The sequence below is a fragment of the Caenorhabditis remanei genome, chromosome IV, assembly GCF_010183535.1.
Source record: "Caenorhabditis remanei strain PX506 chromosome IV, whole genome shotgun sequence".
Classification (NCBI taxonomy): Eukaryota; Metazoa; Nematoda; class Chromadorea; order Rhabditida; family Rhabditidae; genus Caenorhabditis; species Caenorhabditis remanei.
The window spans coordinates 5,956,426-5,977,681 of record NC_071331.1 but is presented as its reverse complement, the minus strand read 5'-3'; the positions used below and the strand labels follow the sequence as shown (position 1 = coordinate 5,977,681).

At 38.0% G+C, this 21,256-nt stretch overlaps 5 protein-coding genes across 5 annotated transcripts; 1 reads left to right on the top strand and 4 right to left on the bottom strand.

Annotated features, from left to right (window-relative positions):
• Nucleotides 1-8,788: 8,788 nt before the first annotated feature.
• Nucleotides 8,789-9,620, bottom strand: GCK72_012564 (uncharacterized protein; the record flags this gene model as incomplete). The annotated part of the gene is made up of 4 exons (XM_003090064.1): nt 8,789-8,916; nt 8,963-9,107; nt 9,193-9,459; nt 9,504-9,620. The coding sequence occupies 4 exons, from the start codon at nt 9,618-9,620 to the stop codon at nt 8,789-8,791; spliced, it is 657 nt and encodes a 218-aa protein (XP_003090112.1).
• A 515-nt stretch (nt 9,621-10,135) lies between these two features.
• On the bottom strand, nt 10,136-10,903 carry GCK72_012563 (uncharacterized protein; the record flags this gene model as incomplete). The annotated part of the gene is made up of 3 exons (XM_003090063.1): nt 10,136-10,379; nt 10,426-10,670; nt 10,718-10,903. The coding sequence occupies 3 exons, from the start codon at nt 10,901-10,903 to the stop codon at nt 10,136-10,138; spliced, it is 675 nt and encodes a 224-aa protein (XP_003090111.1).
• A 484-nt stretch (nt 10,904-11,387) lies between these two features.
• GCK72_012562 (uncharacterized protein) lies at nt 11,388-11,876 on the bottom strand (the record flags this gene model as incomplete). Its single annotated transcript, XM_003092470.2, has 3 exons — nt 11,388-11,508; nt 11,553-11,666; nt 11,713-11,876. 3 exons carry the CDS (start codon nt 11,874-11,876, stop codon nt 11,388-11,390), a joined length of 399 nt encoding a protein of 132 aa, XP_003092518.2.
• Nucleotides 11,877-12,147: 271 nt separating this feature from the next.
• On the bottom strand, nt 12,148-14,148 carry GCK72_012561 (uncharacterized protein; the record flags this gene model as incomplete). Its single annotated transcript, XM_053729209.1, has 6 exons — nt 12,148-12,362; nt 12,411-12,816; nt 12,868-13,337; nt 13,392-13,625; nt 13,670-14,034; nt 14,078-14,148. The coding sequence occupies 6 exons, from the start codon at nt 14,146-14,148 to the stop codon at nt 12,148-12,150; spliced, it is 1,761 nt and encodes a 586-aa protein (XP_053583981.1).
• Nucleotides 14,149-15,288: 1,140 nt separating this feature from the next.
• GCK72_012560 (uncharacterized protein) lies at nt 15,289-18,187 on the top strand (the record flags this gene model as incomplete). The annotated part of the gene is made up of 7 exons (XM_003090061.1): nt 15,289-15,545; nt 15,593-15,971; nt 16,015-16,615; nt 16,660-16,945; nt 16,995-17,531; nt 17,579-17,885; nt 17,936-18,187. 7 exons carry the CDS (start codon nt 15,289-15,291, stop codon nt 18,185-18,187), a joined length of 2,619 nt encoding a protein of 872 aa, XP_003090109.1.
• Between the last annotated feature and the right edge of the window lie 3,069 nt (nt 18,188-21,256).

The following is a 21,256-nucleotide window of genomic DNA, read 5'->3' as shown; positions in this document are numbered from 1 at the left end:
AAAGCCTAACATTTATATGGTTGTTTCAAAATATCCATTTATAAGTGAAAATTGATATTATATTCATTGGTTCCTATTATATTTCCAATTGAAAAAAATAGCAAAAAAATAAGCAAAAAGACACATTGTCACAGCTGGACGCCAGCAGGCAAGTGACACTATCGAACATCTGGTTTGAGGTCAACTCGTAACAAATTAACGTTTTTTTCCAACTTTTAAATATTTCTTTTTCCGTTTCGAATTTAGTGTTTTTTTGCTGATTGGGGGAATCTTTGATGAAGAAATTGAGAATACAGTTGTTTTTTATTTTATAAAAAAAAGGAGATTTCAGGAAAAACAACTCACTCCGAATTCTCGACGAGCCACTCCTGCAGAACCGCCTCTTACTGACACTGTGCTAAAGTAAAATAGAATTGATTATTTGGGGAGTACAGGTGGTGAAGAGAATGAAGGTGAGAGAATTTTCAGAGATTTTTTTTTGAAGAGTCCATCGATTGCAAATAACTAAAGTCAAGAAACCGTCATGTGAATTGTCCCTTAATGCAAATTCCTATAGTCATTAACATTCTGAAACATGAAAAACTTTGGATACTTCTAACGAAAAAAAAACAAGATTTACAGATTCAGAAGGTTCACAAGGGTACACAGAAATTATAACAGTCTGTTGTCAGTTATATAAAAATCATAGTCTCCGGATATGAGGAATCACCGAATTGAAACTGCGCTCAAGCAGAAGATGTCATTAAATAAATTTTAACTGTAAAAAACTTTACATTGTCAAAAACAGGGTCGTAGGCCGTCAAAAAAATCTGAAATTGCAAAAATTTCTCCAACTTCAGACGAAAAAATTATAATCCCTGTTGCACCTTTTCTACTTCGGATAATTTATTTTTCCGTAACAATCGCACAAAAATTCCAGATATTGCAGTTTTTCCATTCAATTCCAACGTAATAAAAGCATCTTCCAGTACACAATAAACTCAACAGATCGCCCTCTACTAACTTTTCTGGCTTAAAGTTACAATCGAAACAGTATTTTTTAAAAGTGAGGTACTTGAAGTAGATAGCATTAGCGTATTCATTAATTTGGTTTATTGTATTAATGATTTGAACACAAACTTCAAAACCGAATTAATCTCAAAATATGAAAATAAAGGAGCAGGCAAGATTTGGGTTGAAAAATAAAAGAAATCGAGAGAAAATTGAATACGAATTGTAACTCTCGGAAACAAACAAACTCGTGAATTATTTGATGTAGAAACAAACACAATACTAACACTAATTTAATCAAACACTTCAAGCTGATAGCGTATTCTTGAACCAGAAGAAAAGAACAATTTGCTGCAAGTTTTTCTACGATGCTCAATTATGAACAAGTTGTAAAATGCAAAAAAAGATACATGTCAAGTCTGAAACGGCAACTTTTCTTCAAATTTGGTACTGGAATTTGGTTCGATGCCGATAGACCCGAGCCACTATTGTGAAAGAAACTTGGAAGAAAAAGAAAAGAAAACCCAAAAATTATTAGACGTCCTTTCAACACTACAAGTCACTGAAAGGGTTCAAAGGACGTCTAAATATTTTTGGGACGTCTAAATATTCTAAACTATATTTTGGAGTTTCATTTTTTGGAGTTTCAATATGGTTTTTAATGGATGGTCAACATCTGGGAATTGATGGAGAACTGACGAATATGGACATAAGAAAGCTAAAAGAACCTAATAAAACCGACAAAAATTAGAAAGTTACAAAATTCCAGTTTCAACTAGGCAATTTCAGTTGATTCACATTTTTAGGAAATTATTTTGATCGCTGGAGAGGGGAGGAGCAGTGAATTGGTGAAAATTTTACAAAAATAAATGGGGGATTGAAACAGATATTTGCCTATTTTTTCAGTTTCAACTAGGTAGTTTCAGTTGGAACACATTTTTTGGTGAAGTTATTCCATAACAAAAAAAAACACGATTGTCACGTGGAAATTCAAACGCTCTATTATTTGAGGGACGTTCCCTTCACTCTGTGTCTCTCTTTCTCGTTCTCAGTCCGGCATCCGGATTGTCGACACCCGAGGGTCAGTAGTAGCGGAGTGCTAGGTCCCAATACACCCAACCGTCTTGCGGTCTATTATTCGATCTTTATTTATCCCTTGTATAGTTTCATATGTTTATTCCCCTTATGTCCCTATTGTTGAAGAATGAAAGGTGTTAAACCTAGAATTCTTACCCAGCTGAAATGAACTTCTGACAAGGTGTCTGAAGAAAAAAATGTTACCAAGATAACTTACCAATATTGGAATAATCTGTTGCCTGGGGGACAGGTTCCGGTGTTTCTATCGCTTCTCATCGTTGCACTTAGTTGGTTGTCGTCGAATCCAATAATTGATTCCATTTTCCGTCGTCGCACTGGTTGATTTTTATGAAAACGAATAAAATTGGTTAGGGGGTAAAAAGAAAGAAAGAATACATTTTTCTGATAATTTTGATAAAAAGTTCCACTTTTTCTAGATCGGGAGGATTCAAACCCGCGTCTACCGTGAGTAAACCCACAGCCCGGATAAATATAGACCTCACGCAGCGTAACTGACCGTGTCTAACCGGAACCGACACAGATAAGAATGGTGGGGGAAGTTAATTGAAATGAAATTATCCTTTTTTTATCCTTTCGATTGAATTTCTGATATATTCTAGATCGGGAGGATTCAATCCCGCGTCTACCGTGAGTATTTCCACAGCCCATAGGTAAGACTACTCGCAGCGTAACTGACCGAGTCTTACAGGATCCGACACAAGAAAGAATGGTGGGGGAAGTCAGAATAGAAAGATTGTATACTGTTTTTGATATTTTTGATCCCAATTTTTGTGTTTTCTAGATTGGGAAGATTTCACTCACGTTAATTCCGTCTTCTTCTCTTTGTGGATCAATCGTTGTGTTGCGGTTGTATCATATTCTGGGTCGTTGTAGTGGTTGGTCGTGGCTAAAAACTTATAAACTTCAATAATCTTATAAACTTCTTCAATAAACTTATAAACTTCAATAATGAACGGGAGGAGAATGACAGAATACTGGCCAACTCGCAGTTGCACACAAGGGGGCGGGAGCTAATGGCACCTTCCAGTCAGATTTCACATAACTTTGATTTTGATGAGTCCTGGCTTTGAGTACTATCGTGAAAGGAACTTGGAAGCTTGAGAAACAATTTTGAAGCAGTGAAAAATTGACAAAAATTTCGAACGACTACTCTTAGGCCTCAAAAACTTTAGCAAGAAACTAAAACTGCAAAAAAATCTACACTTTCAGACGGAATATTCTAAAATCCCACTCGCACCTATTCTACTTTGCTTATCACTTATACTTCCTCTCCAATCATCAAAATCTTCGAAAACTCGGCAAGAAAAGAGAAACAAAAAGAAACTGGCAGATCGGAAGGAAGGGAGAATTCTTTCTGTGGTTTTTAATGAATGGTCAGCATCCGGAAATAAAAAGAGCAACTGACGAAAATGGTCATAAGAAAGCTAAAATTAATCTAATAAAACAGACAAAAGTTAGAAATCTAGAAAAATCCACAGTTTCAACTAGGTAATTTCAGTTGATTCACATTTTTAGGAAGTTAAAGAGTGGGTCATTTTTCCCTAATAGCAAAATGTTCTCAATGGATGTTGCCATACTTGCAACGGGCCGGGCCAGGCCGTGACGAGAATTTCCAAGGCCCGGCCCGGCTGAAAAATTTGAACTGAAATTTTGAACGAAAATTTGAATTTTTTTGAATTTTTTCCCAAAAATGTCGAATTTTTGACTATACTTCAGAATTCAATCAAAAGATAGTTATTCATCAAAAAATTGAAATTTTTAATGTAAATTTTCAAAAAAATTCAAAAAATTTGGTAAAAAATAGGTACCTTTTTTTGAAGCCGGGCCTTCGGGCCGGGCCGGGCCTTGAAAATTCTCTACCGGGCCAGGCCGTAAATTTGCAAGTATGGATGTTGCACTCTTATCAGCACCTGTGCTTCATTGAAACTGGAAAACTAGTGAGACTCTCTGGACAGTAGAGGAGGAGTGAATTGAGGAAAATGTTACAAAAATTAATGGTGGATGAAACAGATATTTGCCTACTTTTTCAGTTTCAACAAGGTAATTTCCATTGGTTCACATTTTTGGTGCAGTTATTTAAAGACAAAAAGCATAACTGTCACAGGTAATTCAAACGTTCTCTCATTTAACGACGTTCCCTTCACTTTGTTTCTCTCTCTCCCTCTCTCACACGCGGAGTTGTCGACGCACGAGGCTCAGTAGCAGCGGAGTGATAGGTCCCAACCGTCTTGCGGTGTGCTATTTAATCTTAATCTATCCGTTTTGAAGTTACATATGCTTTTTTTCCTTTAGTCCCCTTTTGTTACAGGATGAAAAGTGGTAAACCTAGTATTCTTACCAAACTGAAATAAACTTCTGATAGGGTGTCTGAAGGAATGACAACATTCCGAGGTTCAAATTAACTTACCAATACTGGAATCATCTGTTGCCTGATGGACAGGATCCGGTGTCTGAATCGCTTCTTGTGGTTGCATCTAGCCGGCTGTCCTTTTTAACGAATCCAATCATTGATGATGATTCGTTCATCCGTCGTTGCACTGGTCGATTTTTATGAAATCAAGTAAGGTTGTTTAAGGGTTAATATACGTTTTCCTGATATTTTTTATTGAAATTTTCGCGTATTCTAGACCGGGAGGATTCAAACCCGCGTCTACCGTGAGTAAACCCACAGCCCGGATAATTATAGACCTTACGCAGCGTAACTGACCGTGTCTAACCGGAACCGACACAGATAAGAATGGTGGGGGAAGTAAATTAAAAAGAAATAATCCTCTTTTTTCTTCCTTTCGATTGAATTTCTGACATATTCTAGATCGGGAGGATTCAATCCCGCGTCTACCGTGAGTATTTCCACAGCCCATAGGTAAGACTACTCGCAGCGTAACTGACCGAGTCTTACAGGATCCGACACAAGAAAGAATGGTGGGGGAAGTCAGAAGAATAGAAAGATAGTATACTGTTTTTGATATTTTCGATCGCAATTTTTGTGTATTCTAGAAGATTTCACTCACGTTATTTCCATCTTCTTCTTTTTGTGGATCCATCGTTGTGTTGCGGCTGTATCCAGTTCTGGGTCGTTGTAGTGGTTGGTCGTGGCTGGAAACTTATCAACTTTAATCATTTCGTATAAAAGAGTTGGAATTTATAAAGGAAACCGTCAAAGAATAGGAAAATAAAGAAGGGTGCCTTTTGCAAATGAGAGAAAAACTAAAAGAACTCATAATAGGCCGGAATGAGATGAGAATGACAGAATACTAGCCAACTAGCAGTTGCAATCGAAGGGCGGGGCTTATTTGCACCTTCCGGTCAGATTTCACATAGAGATAGGTAAGCAGGTGGTAATATTGTGAAGAGGAATGACACGGACAAAAGACTGAGAGTGACAATGTGAAGAATTGACATGGGACATCTGCTGTTTGTTTGATCTACCGCAGGAGGAATCAATAATGGGAGTTAGGGAAGAAAAAATAGAGAAAAGGGGGACGAGTGTTTCAAGCTATGATTCTGACACTAAGATAACTAAAAACATCGATTTTTTAAAATGTAATTTTGTTCGAAAATTGAGATCATATGGTTTAGTTTTTTTCAATGAAAAAACAGAGTATTCAGTTCTCAGTATCTAAAGAAAAACGGAATGTGTTTTAAAAGAAAAGATAAGAAAAACAGTTGGAAAACTTTGTAGTTAATTTGAGAGTGTTTTACCTATTGGTTGGATTTGGCATACAGTAACTTCATATCTATGGAAACTACAAAGAGGAAAAGAGAGGCCACCACCTGATAGGAACGAAAAGTAAGATTGACAAAATCAACTGAATGAGACTGTAATCAGGGACGTGAAATAATTGTCCTCACTTATCCGATTTCCCATGGAGATAAGGTCGGCATCCTCACATATATATGACTCGTCTTCCGTGTTTGCACCTGTCTCCATGAGAATTGTTTCTGCTCGATCGATCTAGGGAATTTCTTGATTTCTTAATGAGATAAGTGGATCAAATCAGCAATTCAAAGTATTGGAAATTTCGAAATGTTCAAATTTCATGCGGCATGAAACACTTTCCAATGAAAAGTGTTGCTTTGGCAGATTTGAGAAACACGTTTTTGAATAGGAGCTGAGATTGTTGTTATCGAGTCTGATGGAAGCAAATAAACATTAAGCAAGAAAACGCAATTGTTACATATTTCTGTTGATAATGAAAAAATAGTAAGAAAAAATCAATTGTAAACCTCTGCGTATATAGTTTTGTATTCCGTTTTGCGGTGCTATAACGTGGTCTGATCCAATATTTCACAGAACCTTTTTTAGTCGAGTTTTGGATCAAACGAAAGCAAAAACAACATTGATTTATTTCGACCCGTTGAAACATGATTTTTTCAAATTTTTTCTGATTCAGTGTGCTCATTTTCTCCAATGTTTTGTTTTTGGTACAATGTACAACGTGAGTGGTACCCCTCATCAGAGACATTGAAATCAGAACTACCAAATTAAGGTATATTGGCTTAAAATGAAGATTTCTCTTCTCTCAGTCAGTTCAGATTCGTATAAGTTTCGATTCGGGCGGTTCTGATCAGGGACGGTCATGTTGGAACGGTTCTCAATAGGACTAGTTCTGTTTTCCTAATCCGGCGGCGCAGTATTCTCACAGTATTGGTTTTTCCATGGCAGGTCTTTGACAAATATTTTCGTTCCCCGATTTGAGTATACGGTCCAATTTTATTCATATAGGTGAAGTTTGAGACAAATTAATTTTTTGAGTTCTCACCTCCTTTAAGGTGTATTGGCTTAAAATGAAGATCGTCTTCACTCAGTTCAGATTCTTACAAGTTTCGATTCGGGAAGTTCTGATCATACTGGAACGGTTCTTAATAGGACTAGTGCCCAGATTCTACCGAAAATAAACTATTTGCAGAAATGAGAAAACTTTTTTTTAAAGTGATGTTTCAGGGGTTTGACATAAACAATGTCTCTTTTTTCTTTCATTCGGTCTCATTTTTTGTTTCGCGCTTTTCGTACTGATTTTGTCTTGGATAGTTTACATTAGGGGTAGAATCAGAATCTCCACAAGATACAGTAATCGACGTGTGATCTTGAATTTTTCTCGCTGTTAAAGGTACAACTTACAATTTTACATATATTGATAACTGTTTATTTCCTTTCCTTGTTATTCCAACTCTCTGTTTCAGCATTTTCATTTTATGGTGGACTTTGCTATTGACAATAGTTTTCTTATTGTGTTTTGTAATACTTAACTTCATTAAACTCACAATCCCTTACTTTTATCCAGAAAACTTGAAATTTTACTTTAAATTTACATTTCTGTTTCTCACAATACAGAACTACTGGGATGGTAACATCAACTGTTAAATTGATTTTTCCCCTTCGAAAATTATTTACTGCTCTCCAGAGTGTTCGTAATCCATTTTTTCTTAGATTCCTGAATTCTTGAGCTATATTAAGTGAGAACGTCAAACAAAATGAAATGAAGGAAATATTAAATTACAAAAAAGTCGTTTTTCGCATTTTTCGGCTGTTTCGTTTTGCTCATTTCAACAATTCGTTAGGTCTGTTGAACAATTCTTTCTCGAATAAATTGTTAAAGAGAAATTCAGGGTTTTCGCAGTCACAGTTGTCAACGCTCGGCCCGAATAATTGGCGCCAAAATTCAGATTGAAAAACGCCAAAAAACTTTTTAATTTGCTATTTTTTTGAAGCCGGGTCTTCGGGGCGGGCCGGGCCATCAAAAATTTTCCAAGGCCCGAGTCTTGACAAATATGGTATTCACGAAACCAGATAGCAACTCCCAATGACAGTGTTTCACTTCATAGTATCCTGAGTTTAAAAAAAACGTGTTTCGAATAATTATTTTAGTTGCTGACTTTGAAGGTGTTGGTAATTCAGTGAATGACGCCAGAATGTCAGTGAGGTTTTCATTGTCGGCACCGACTCCCGATTAATAACAAATGTCTTTGTGATTTATCACAGTTTCTGCCTCCTGAGTTTACTCCAATTACTTCAGCTTTTTCACTCATGTAATCTACCATCACGCCTGGTTGAAATCTCAATATTGTAGGAATGAACTTCATAGGTTTTACAGTAAAGCGAACGTGCTTCATTTATTGAAACATGCAAAACATCCCAAGAACATAAAACCGAAATAAAATAATCAAAAATTTTTGAGTTGAAGCAGAGGAAACATGCATTTTCATCACTATGAAACATCACTGATTACTGTTGAAATTGTTTTTCAAATAAATTGAGCTTGAAACTGGTTATTTCCGTATTTGAGTTTAAAGCTTATGGGATTGAGTAACACGTGGAGGATCTTTTGCAATAGTGTTGGGCTAACTGAAAGTTTTGAGCTAAATGTAAAACAGAATCAATACGCATGTTCTGAAAATAATTATTTGTGTTTTGAGAAACATCGATCGTCCCCTTAATCCACTATTTGTTCATGAGAAAATATGGTTTAAAAATATTAGAGCCCAACAGCGATTACCTAATACACAACAGGCGAAACGAAAACATATTCCGAAACATTCTGAACGCATCTTAATCATTTTGTCATCAAGTGGAAACAGAATAGTGTTCTCAAATTAGCTTTTTTTTCGAAAAATAGAAAATCTTCCGTTTCGACTATGAAGTTTTTATTTTTCAAGATCATTTGAAATTAATTTATCTCCTTTTTCAAATTTATTCATCTCAAAGCTCCTTATCTTTCAGGCTCATCCTAATATCATCCAAAAAGTCGCGAGACCAACTGTAAGCCGCAATGAACGTGGAATTGTAGTCTTTGTAGTGTACACACGACCATCCTTCTTCACTACCTCCTAGAAGCAAATATGCATAAAGATAGTCATGCTGCATAGTGCTCACCTGCCGTATAATAAAAATCGAATTTCGATTCAAATTCCGCAATAAACTTTTTCAAATGAGCAATCGTTGCAGGAAAGACACCTTCATTGAAGAAGTTCTCCACGCGGACTACATTCTCTGGTTCGTAGAAGAATATGAGGAATGCCTGGAAAATATTTTATGTTTTAAACTAATTATTAGTTTGGTCTAAACATGGAACTTCAATAGGACCAGCTGTTTGATTTCCCTACCTTCCTGGAATGTAAGACTGTTTTCAATAACTCCGTCTTATTCTCAATATGCCTCATCTCCTTCAACCGCCTGTCATCATTACATCTTTCCTGACACAAATGCATCAATCCATCCAATAAATAGTAGCTGGATTCTTTATAAATCTCCTCTACTTCTATTTCAGAATCTGGGAGAGTTATGTGACCATCACGGAGGAAATTCAGAATTAGTCGGAAATGTTTGGCGTCTCGATCGATGAATATGCATCCGTTTTCGTCTTTTTCTAGCTGAAATCATAATGAAAATATTGTTGAAAATTCAGAAAACTTACAGGGATTTCAGTCTCAAACATGGTTCTGAACATGCCTTCGTATCTTGTCAATGTGTCTTTTGTAGTTTGGAATACTGTTCCGCCAATGTTTAATTTGATTATCCGTTGAGAGGACATCGTTCGAGTATTAATTGCCGCTAACTATAAGAAGAGAAATAGAAATGATGATTTAAAAAAGTGAGTGTTAGCGGAAAATATTTTAAATATCGATGAGCGTCCTCCTGGCAAAAGAATTATTCATGAGATTGCGTGATGTGCGTAAAAATTCTTCAGCATTCAGTTTTCAACCTGCGAACGTCATTGAAGATTATGGAAACCGAAATTTGATAAATAACTTTTTCTATTAAATAATTAGGTAGAGTGAAGTTGCTTTTTAAAATAAGCTGACGATCATAGCTAGAAACTATTCAGTGTACATAAACCCGTTCAGGTACAAACAATAGCAGTTTCACTGATTTGCAAATATTAAATTATGAAGTAACAGTGAAGTTTTTTCACTTTTAAATTTTTATACTAATTTTCAAAGATCCTCTGGAATTGTCTGTAATTGAAAATTTGTGCATTTCATGGAGTCTCTGCCATCGCAGACATTGTTCTTCACACTATTTTTCCAACTCAATCTCTAATAATTTTTATTGAGAAGCATAAGCCATGATGGCTGCGCACAAGAAAGCCATGTAAATGGACACAAAATACGAGTTCGATTCGGATGGGGTAACGTCGGCACCGACCATTTTCGCCTCCACTGATTTCGGCGCTTCCTTAACTTCTTCCACTTGTTCCACCTGAGTAACACACAGTCCATCGTGCCGTTTTTCCCCTGGACATGCGGATCCCGGTTCGCCTTCTTTGGAATCCGAATGACTTATTTCATTTCTGGAAATTTATTATAGGTATTCATTTGTTTCGTGAATTAACTCACTTTGGTCCAATGAGACAAACGCCCGCATAATTAGCTCCGAGCGTTCCAACACAAGGTGGGTGGAATTCGAAACATCCTACTTTGGTTTGTGTAGGAGCACAGAAACCGAGCAAAATTTCATATGACGATCCCAATTTAGCCAGTGCTTGTTCAGAAGGAATAACTGCGACTGTGTAATCCGGTCCAGTCACCATTCGATTACATGTCATCTTCGACGCCTTTCTTTCTAGTTCTTTGTCCCATACCTCAAAAAAATAAGGTTAGGACTTCTCTGATGGAATTAAGATCTTACCAGTTCATTCATGTTGGCAATATTTTTCCAACGAGCTACCTTACTCCGCCAATCATTTATTGAAACTATCGTTGTCTTTGTATCTTCTTCAGATGCCTCGCGTTTCGACAAGATGGGAGCAGAGCATCCGAGTTGTATTGAACATGCCATCAGAAGAATGATGAAGACGACCCAACGAGATGCCATAGTATAAGTGTTCCGGGCAGATACTCTTTTGCTTTGGAATCTTCTGCTATCGGGTCATCTGCTATTTCGTCTCTTATGCTATAGTGACTCTTCTGCTATTTTTGACTCATCTGCTATAACTCTTCTGCTATTTTTGACTCATCTGCTATAACTCTTCTGCTATTTCCAAACTCTTCTGCTATAAATATCTCTGCTGCTATTGATAGTCTCAGCTGCTATAAATTTAGCTCAGCTGCTATTTTTCTATTGGCATACAGAAATATAAGAGATTTCTCGCTAACAATCTATTCGAATGACGGAATAAACGGGATTAGTCAAACAAGAAACGTCGGGTTAAAGAAGAAACAAACAAAGTTTTAACAGAAGAGATAACTATGAAGTGCTAAGTGTGCAGATGGCCAGAAAATCGGGAAAACAACGGGAACAACAAGTTGCGCAAGCAAGAAAAAAAACAAAAAAACAATAAGATAGAGGATAAAAATAATTAATAAACTGGTGAAGACAAGAAGTCGGAGACGTTGTGGGACGGTGGATTTTGAGAAACATCCGATGCCATAATTGAAGTGTCGGAACCATATGGAGGACTATAGCGAGGAGGACGATGTCTAAATGAAGCGATGATTGTCGAAGAAGTAACAAAGAGTAGTACCTTTTACGATTCGAGGAGCGTCTGCTTGAATCCCCTGGCGTAGAAACCGAACTTGAGTTCAAAGAGGCAGCGGGAGAAGCCATGGTTGAAGAAGTGGAGTCAAATATTGACATGCTGAATATTAAAGTGAACTTGGCATTCTCGGAAAACATATACTTACTTGGTGACGTCTTCGATTACTCTCACGTGGTTTCCGGCAGATGGTTTTGTACCGAGTCGATCATGAGGTTTTTGGCCACAAGCCTTAGAGAATCCATTTTTCGGTTGCGTCGGTTTCGGACGAGCGAGAAGAGTCCAGTATTTTTGACGATCGGAGAACTGCATCGATTTGAGACACAAGGTGCTAAAAAAAGGGGTTGAGCTAAAATGATAGAATACGAAACTAACATGTGACAACACAAAAAAGAAGGGAGAGTGATGACACAAAGGTTGCAATGGATTCCACTAGAGTCCGCCCGGACTGTTACGTATCGATTGACGGCATCGGATTTCGAATATTTTTCGTTTTCAAGATGGAAGACGTCGGAATTGCTGAACGTAATTTTGATATCAACAAGTTTTTCTTCCTCCTCGATCACTTTTCGATAATCAAATCCTAAAACACAACATGAGATGCATAGAAAAGATCGATCATAAGCAATCCATTAGCCAGTGATCGCGGGCATCCTAATCCCATAGCAATATATCCACTTAAACCAATTTCTTTGTAGTGAGATAGCTTCTGGTTCTCAGTGTATGTAGAAATGTCGACCTTCAGCTTAACACAATCGGACGCTCCGATGGATGATAGCCAACATTCCTTCAGGCTATCTAAATAAAAACCATTTAACAGATAAGTGCAAGCTGAGTAATAAGTACCTGAAACAAAATGATCAATTTTCTGGATAAGTTGAGACGCGGAATGCATTTTCGTCAAATTGGCCTTGATATGCTTGTTGAATGTTTCATTAGTGTTGTTGGTTGAAAATTGGATAAGATGTCCACTTCTCAATTTAGCAGCCGAAGAGGCATATTGCATCAGCATTTGCTTATTTGAAACAATCCAATCATACACCAGCGGGTCCAATTTGTTTTTACACTTCTCTACACGACGATTGAAAGATGAAAGAGAGAAGCATCCGAGAATCCCAGCGTGCCAAGTTCCTTCCTTCATTCTTCCGAATAAGAACGGTTTAGCGGCATCAGCTGCTGCTTTTCCTCCATGATTGTACCGAATTACTGATAGCAAATGTACATCACAACGGATTACTTCGGCATTTAGAGTCTGAAAATAATGATAACCGTTCAGATTGAATGCTTTGAAAAGAAAAGTCACCTCTCCATACACTTGAAGAGCTTCTTCTCCATCTAGAAGTAAACAAGGAAACTTCTTGGGACTGAAAGGATTTGAGTGTTCCATAAGTGCTTCTTTCAGTGCCAAAGCAGCTTTTTCGTGAGTGATGCGGGATCTCGAGGAGTGTAACATGTACAGGAGAGGAATCACGCGGGCTTTTCCGGATGGTTTAGTCAAGAAATTTCCAGTTTCACCCAGCACAACAGTGATGTACATGTCGGATAAACGGTATGTAGTGTCGACATGGAGCCTTGACGGAAAAAAGACACCGTTTGGATAGTGATCGTAGAGCTTAGGCAATTCGGATTCTCTCAAATTTTTGTCATTGATCATATCTTCGACCAATTCTGTATAAGCTTCCCACTCGTCCAGCGGAGGACATCCTTCATAGAAAATCTTACAAGCATCTTTGAACACGCGAATCGATGTGAATTCAGTGAGCACATTGTTAGCTGAAACATAGATTAATTATTATAGTTGCTGGCAGTTCTCTTGTAAGATCTTACTTTGTTCAAACCATGTAAGATCCGGATTTTCTTGTTTGATTTTCTCTGCCATCGCCAGAGAAGATCTCGCTCGTGGCCCATTTTTCGTAAAAACGCAGTCGACGCAACGTCTGCTGACGTTAAGAACTTGCTTTTTTGTAACATCTGTCATTCCCATTTCACGAGCAGTTGACAGAGCTTGTTTCACGGTTCTTCCAGGAATAACGAGACGAGTAAGGATGTCCGCGCAGTTCTCTGAAGGAAAACTTTTATAATCGGTACATAGCAGGGAAACTCACTAGTTAATCTTTTCTTTTTTACTGGGAAAAGACCTTCTGAAGGAATCGAAATGGGTTCATCAGTTGTGGTGAAATAGTAGCAATAAATTTGATCTTGATATTGAAAGATTTGATTTCGGATATGCGGTTGATTCAACTCAGTGCAATTCAACGACGTGCACTTGGCACCGTACAACTCAATTATTTTTCGAGTAGGTTGATGTCTAAACACGACAACCCGATCTTTTCCGTACTTCGTTTGACCCCAGATGTAACCATCATGAGGGTTCTGGTCGGAACTATTAACAGGGACACGCACGAACAGAGTTCTGTCGTGTTTGAAATGAAGCAAATGGACGTCATCAATCTCGGCCGCGTCTTGAAATCTTAAAAATATTAGTTTATGACCGAAATTTTAGCTAGAATCACTTCTTCTGGTCATATACCACTTCAAGATCTTCAGCAGACAAGTATCGGCCAGCAGGCGTAGGTAGTGACATATTTTTACTGATTATTGTAGAAACTTGATTGGCAGGATGCCGTTTTGTCGCGATGAAGCCTCTGCCGATGCACTGCGCCGGCTTTCAATCTGAAAGAAATTTTTTTTGTTGTTGTTTTCGACTAAAATTCAGAAGAAATTAAGACTTTCTCACTTTCGACTTACTAATTACTAAACAATGAGGTGACGTGGTTGGCAGGATGCCGTTTCGCTGATGAAGATGCGAAGATTACCTGAAAAAAAAACGACAGTTCAGAGAAAATAGCAGAGGAGACAATAGCAACAGAGAAAATAGCAGAGGCGACAGAAGAAGCTAGTAGGAATATGTCGAAAATTAGCTGAAAACACTGTGAAAAATAGGTTTGTGTGATAGACTCACCGCTATATGAAGCAGGAAAAATAGGGAACTAGCAAAATTATTAATTTTGAAACACTGGAATTTCTCATTCAGCTGTTAATTTTTCGGGAAAAACTACGGATAATTGACGAACCTTACCCTTAATCGGTGTAAAAAAATAACTTAAACCAGAAAAATAAATAAAAACGCAGTAATTTGACGAGAAGCAGTGAAAAAATAGAAGAAATTGCGAAATTTTGGGCCAGAGTTGCGAAAAATTCCTCCTCGAGCAGTACACACGGAGGAGGCCGCGGCCGTCAGCCTTTGCAGTAGCTAGTCCCCGCCATTGCGTTGACTGAGTATTCAACGTTTATACACAGTCAGTCAATTTTTTCATATATTTCGCAATTAAAAACCGTGAAATTTATCGATTTTTGTCGCTTTTCTTTTAAATTTTAGTTGAAAAATCAACTCTAAATAATTTTTCAGGTAAGAGAATCAATTCGGAGTTTCGGCATCCTGCCAACCACGTCACCTTATTTTTTGGGAGAAAAGTATGTTTAAAATAAGAAAACAGTGCTAAAATACGCATTCTTCAGTATATTTCACGATGAAAATTGTGAAATTTACCGATTTTTGTCGCTTTTCTTTCAAATTTTAGTTGAAAAATCAACTCTAAATTCATTTTTTAAAAAAGTAAGTTAAACGTGAGAAACTGGGCTTTAAAAAACATGTTTCCGTGAGAAGCATGCTTTTGTGAGATATAAAAGAATGAAAGGATGCCGAAACGTCATCATTTGCAGAATGTCTCAACTTCGGCAAGTTGCGGACCCACTACGTCGCTTCAGTTTTTGTTATGGGAGCACTGATCGTTCGGAAAACAAGCATATCGTACCAACAATCTCCTCGGTGTTAGCTTATCGAGAACAGTTCAAACAGCCGGAAAACTCTAGTCAACATCTGAAACGTGCTGCTTCTATGAAACAACAACACATGGAAGTGTTCGCATCTCGTTGGGCACATGAAACCGGATCAATGATTTATGTAGTTGTGAAGACAGGGTAAAACAGAACTTCCTTTTTCCTTTATTATTATTATTAATTTTCAGTAGCAATTATGCTATCGGCTCACCATTATGCGTTGAGACCGGACTTTACAAAGAATATGAGCATCTCAGGAGCGTCTCTTTCAATTCGTCAAGCAAGGACGTGAAAAATCTGAAACTTCGAGACAGACAACATCAACCGTTCAGTTTCGCTTCGAGCCTTGTAATCGGTGACCTGGTTGTTGTGCTGAAAACAGGATTTGTTGAGCATATCGAACGGAAAACGAACCAGCCATCCGGGCGAAAACTCCACGTTGCCCTCGAGTACTATGTTTTGGACAGAAATTATGAATCTGGGGTCGCTCTCGCCGTTCGCACAACAAAAGGTTTTGAAATTTACAAGTCCTTCGGTGACTTATCACTTCCCCCTTGTACAATCGCGGTAAGTTTTTCTAAACTATACAGTATCAATATCGTTTTTTCAGGAGTCAGTATTGCGAGATCTTCTCAACACTCCGTCAATACTCCCAGAAGAATATGAATGTATGGCAACACCGGCTCCGCCTAAACAAGTTACCCATCTACCAAATGTTTTTCTGATGTATGCCGAAATGTTCATGCCTCACCGCAAATGCTACAGATCGGCCCTCAACTTCAAATCGACTGCTTCACATGCTAACGAACTCCTCACAGATGTGGCGAAACTAATAACTGATGACGTGAAAAACTATATGCCATACAAACCTGTTCCTTTGATCGCTTGTTGTTCATTATTGAATTCTCTTCATGACTGTTTTTCTTCACGAGAGGGTTTTGTAACACTGAATGCTCTAAAAGCACTACGTTCTGCGAAGCTACAAAGCGGTGTTTCGAACTTCCAAGATTGCCGTTTTATCGATACAACTGTTGCTGGATGGGATATAACAGAAGGGGGAGCAGAAACAGCAGAAACACTGTCCACCTACCAGTTGCTGCCTTTCAATCAAGCGTTGAAAAGAAATTCGACACACGAAGAACGTGTTTTCTACCAAGCATTTCTTAACAAAAACATAATGGTCCATCTGCACGAGAGTCCTGTTGGTTCTGGTGAGTTAATGTTTACACTCTCTCATTACCAACGCATTTTACAGGTAAAACAACAGTACTTGCTGCCGCCGTAAAAGCTCGTCTTATTGTGGATCAGCACTCTCGTATTGCTTTGACTGCTATGACGAATTCCGCTGTGATTGCTCTGCTTACTGCATTTGAATTTCCACTTGATTATTGTGATGAGAAGCTTCGACCGCTTGTTGTTCAAGCAAAAAACTGGAAACATGTCAATGGCGTCTCCTCACATTTTTTTGACTGGAAAATCGTAATGAAGAATTGTTTTATTGAAGAATTAGTGAAATTTGACATCCACAAGCCCGTCTCCGAGTAAGTATTACAATTGAATTTCTAATTTTCTTATTTTTGAAATTTGCAGCGAATCACGTTACTCCAAAATAAAGAGCATGCTCTCCTACGTTCGGAACAACAGCATCATTGCACTTTCTAGAAAACTAGGACAGGAGAAATATGATTTCATCTCTAAATTGATCTGTCCAATGTTGAACAAGCAAGAATTAGTTAACCACTTTTTCCATCTGTACAAGCCTAATTTGATTATTGCTACAATGGACTCTCTCGTCAATTTCACGTCTTTTCTGCCCGTGGATCACATGCCCAATTTGATAGCTATAGACGAGTGTACAATGATACAGCCGTCGGATTTATGTTTGTTTTCTTCAAAAATGCAATCAATGTCATTCGAATCTATCGAGTTTGTACTGATTGGCGACCACAAACAATTGACTCCCTTCAACGGCATTCAATCATTGTCCCCACTCACTGTCACACCAAATGTATTGCTGATGAACAATGCCGCCTTTACTACTCGATTTACTGTTGTACATCGTTGCCACAATAATGCAACCGAGTTGGTTTCTTCCGTTTTCTATGGAGGTTATCTGACGTCGGGAAAGTAAGTTTATATTTCACCCGCTCCTGCTGAATTTTATTGCTTTACAGAGATCCGAACCAGTCATACATTCAACATAGACTGAAAGGAGTACCGTTCCGAAACCCCAAAGTCAAAGCTTACAGCTTTGTTGGAAACAACTCTGCAAGCTGTGCGGTAGCACAAAGTCGTTGCAATATTGCTGAAGCAAGTGCAATCGCCGAGTATGCTCAGAAGCTGATTGATGTCGACCATATCAATCCATCACAGATATCGGTGATTACTCCATTCTTAGCACAAGCCGAGCTGCTGCAAAAAGTTGTCCCCGGAGGAATCACTTGCTCAACATCTAGAAAATATCAAGGTCTTGAAAATGACGTACGTTAACTTACTTTTCCTGACTGAGCATAACTTTTTTTTCATTCCAGATCGTTTTGTTCAGTTGTTGTCATACTGGAGGAAAGCAGGGTTCAATTGTTAGTGAAGACGAAATGTATTCCGAAGGATTTCGTGTTCAAACTAGCAACACTGGAACTGTCAAATGCAAGTTAATCGACGATGATGCCATCATTCTCGTCTCGTTGACACGTAGCCGGCACTTCACGACGATCTTTGGCAATGAAACCTTTCTTCGTACCATTCCACGTTGGAATGCCATTTTGAATGGAATTCTTCAGTGATATGCTCTCACAAAGCCAGAAAACCCATTTATTCATATCATTTTGTATTTCAAGTAAAATAAAGTAGACTTTTTGAAATAAATGAACCTCAAATTAGCAGCTGAGACACTCAATAGCAGAAGAGACTGGAAATAGCAAAACATCTATAGCAACTGAGACACTCAATAGCAGCAGAGATATTTATAGCAGAAGAGTTTGGGAATAGCAAAAGATTCAAAGCAACAGAGACGAAAAATAGCAACAGAGATAAAAAAATAGCAGAAGAGTCACTATAGCATAAGAGACGAAATAGCAGATGACCCGATAGCAGAAGATTCCAAAGCAGAAGAGTATCTGCCAGTGTTCCGCATGAAAAGTGGAATACATCTATTGATCGATTTCCCTCTTCTTATATAGCGGTTTGATAAGATCTACGAGATCTTATCTCCAAAAAAAATTGTGCTGAAAGTAGAAAAAAATTTATTAATTCCCGAGAAAGTTAGTTTTTTAAGTTTAGGTTTAACACGTGAAATGAAACTTTTGATAAATTGATAAAAACATTGAATAAATTTGCATAATAATTTACCGTACACCTGAAACAGCTCAAAATGGTATTGTGACTAGAAAGTTCCAAAACGTTATTTTGTTTCCAGTATCGGTGAAGTATCGGTGAAGTATCGGTGAAGTATCGGTTTCATTAATTTATTCCGGTTGCAACTATTCTTCAAAATCTCTGAGAATTCTTCCTGTGGTTAATCAACTTGTATATTACCAATATACTGTTTCATATACTTGCAAACCGGAAACAGGCCGACACGGGCCGGCTCGTAGCTCGCGTCAAACTCAATGTTATGAGCTGAAATGTTTTTTTTTCCGGGCTAGAATGTTTTTTGACCATTTTCGCGTTTTTTGGCACTTTTTCCCGGACCGCGACATATTAACGAATTGCCGCAGTAGGTCAGTAAAATAGAACCCGCGGAGATCTACATTTTGGTATATTTTTCAGCTCACAAAACTCAGTTTGAAGCGTGTTACGCGCTGGCCCGTTTCGGCCTGGTTTGCAAGTATGCTGTTTCACATGCCTTGTATCAGAACTGTGTGGATGAAAAATTTTAGAGAAAGGGAGTCGGAAGTGAAAAAAAAGCCCGGAAAGAGAAGTAAGGAATTCCGCACAGCTCTGCAGCAAAGTTATCAGTTTTTGTTTAAAAAAAACGAAATCTAACACAATACATAAAAACAACCATGAAAAACACAAAAAACAAACAAAAACAAAAACAAACACAAACATAAAAAAGAGACAAACCTTGAATTGAAAAACATATGAAACACTTTTTTATATTATTTTCTGTTATATTTTCAAACGCTTTCTTGAACAATTCGGGACTTCAAAAGGGAGTTGTACAAGTCTACTGACTTCCTGTCAGTTCTAATCTGAATCAAGAAAAACCCAGCAGAATGTTAGTCATGTATTCTGGTCCTAGCGGGGAATGTTATTGATCTTCCATTAAACGCAGTCAAGCTTCCGATTATTACTAGTGAGCATACTTGTCAGCGGGCCGAAACGGGCCGACACGGGCCGGCTCGTAGCTCGCGTCAAAATGAAAATTATGATCTGAAAAATATACCGAAATGTAGATCTCGACGAGTTCTATCTCCGTGGCCTACTACGGGCCGGGTGGCTATTCGTTAATGTGCCGCGGGCCTGGAAAAAGTGTCAAAAAACGCGAAAATGTCCAAAAAGGCCATTCTAGCCCGGCCCGCGGCACATTAACGAATAGCCATCCAGCCCCTTATTAGGTCACGGACATAGAACTCGTCGAGATCTACATTTTGGTATATTTTTCAGCTCATAATATTTATTTTGACGCGAGTTACGAGCCGGCCCGTGTCGGCCCGTTTCGGCCCGTTGACAAGTATGCTAGTGAGTCATTTTTTGTCGTCTTCCTTTTTTCTCGTATTATGTATCTGTTCACGAAAAAAATCGGGGTGTTAAAGGCGCATGGAAATTGTTCGAGTGGGTCTACCGATTGAAAAATAAAAAACTGTATCATCTCTAAATTATCGATACCTATCGACGATCATGATCACTCATGATTATCGATAATTTATCGACAGGCGATTATCGATAGTCGGTCGACGATTATCGATAATCGTCGATCGTCGCGGCGATCGGCGATTATCGACGATTATCGACGATTATCGACGATAATGAGCAAAAATAAAAGACTCCGGAAACGGTTTTAAATTACTCAAACTGGTCAAAAATGGTGTTTTAATAGTCTTGTAAGAGTCCTCTATTGATTCCATCAAAAAAAATTTAAAAATGAAAGAAAATTTTTTTTCCAAATTTTTCAAAAAAAAATGAAAAAAATAATTTTGTTTAAAAATGTTTTTCTTGGTGTAAATTGATAGAGTAGCTTCAGAAATCTATCAAAACACCATTTTTGATCAGTTTGAGAAATTTAAAACCGTTTCCGGAGCCTTTTATTTTTGCTCATTATCGTCGATAATCGTCGATAATCGCCGATCGCCGCGACGATCGACGATTATCGATAATCGTCGACCGACTATCGATAATCGCCGGTCGAAAAATTATCGATAATCACCAGTGATCATGATCGTCGATAGTCATCGATAATTTTGAGGCGATAATCATGACTTTTTGTTTATCGTCGAGTCGCGATTCATTTTCTAGTCATCGACTCGACCACCTATCGACTGTGATCTATCAATTTTCGATTCAAAAATCATCGAAAATTTGGTCGACACGTTACTCTAGTCAGCACCACTATGATGTTGAAACCTACATGAAACTGGCTTCTTTAATTAGAATTCATAAGATGAGGGTCACTCTCACACAGTCTGTTTTTCACGTTCTTGATTAAGTAGCTCAGATGGAACAGATCAGAGTTGCGCGGAATTCCGACTTCCGACTTCCGGGCTGTTTTTCATTTCCGACTTCCGACTTCCGTTTTCAGATGTTTACTTCCGACTTCCGTCATTTCATAATTGTGGAATTTCCGAAAAGTATATTTTGCAGAAATACAAGGAAAAATGGTATAAAAGGACAGAAAATAGGCTTTTCTTCAC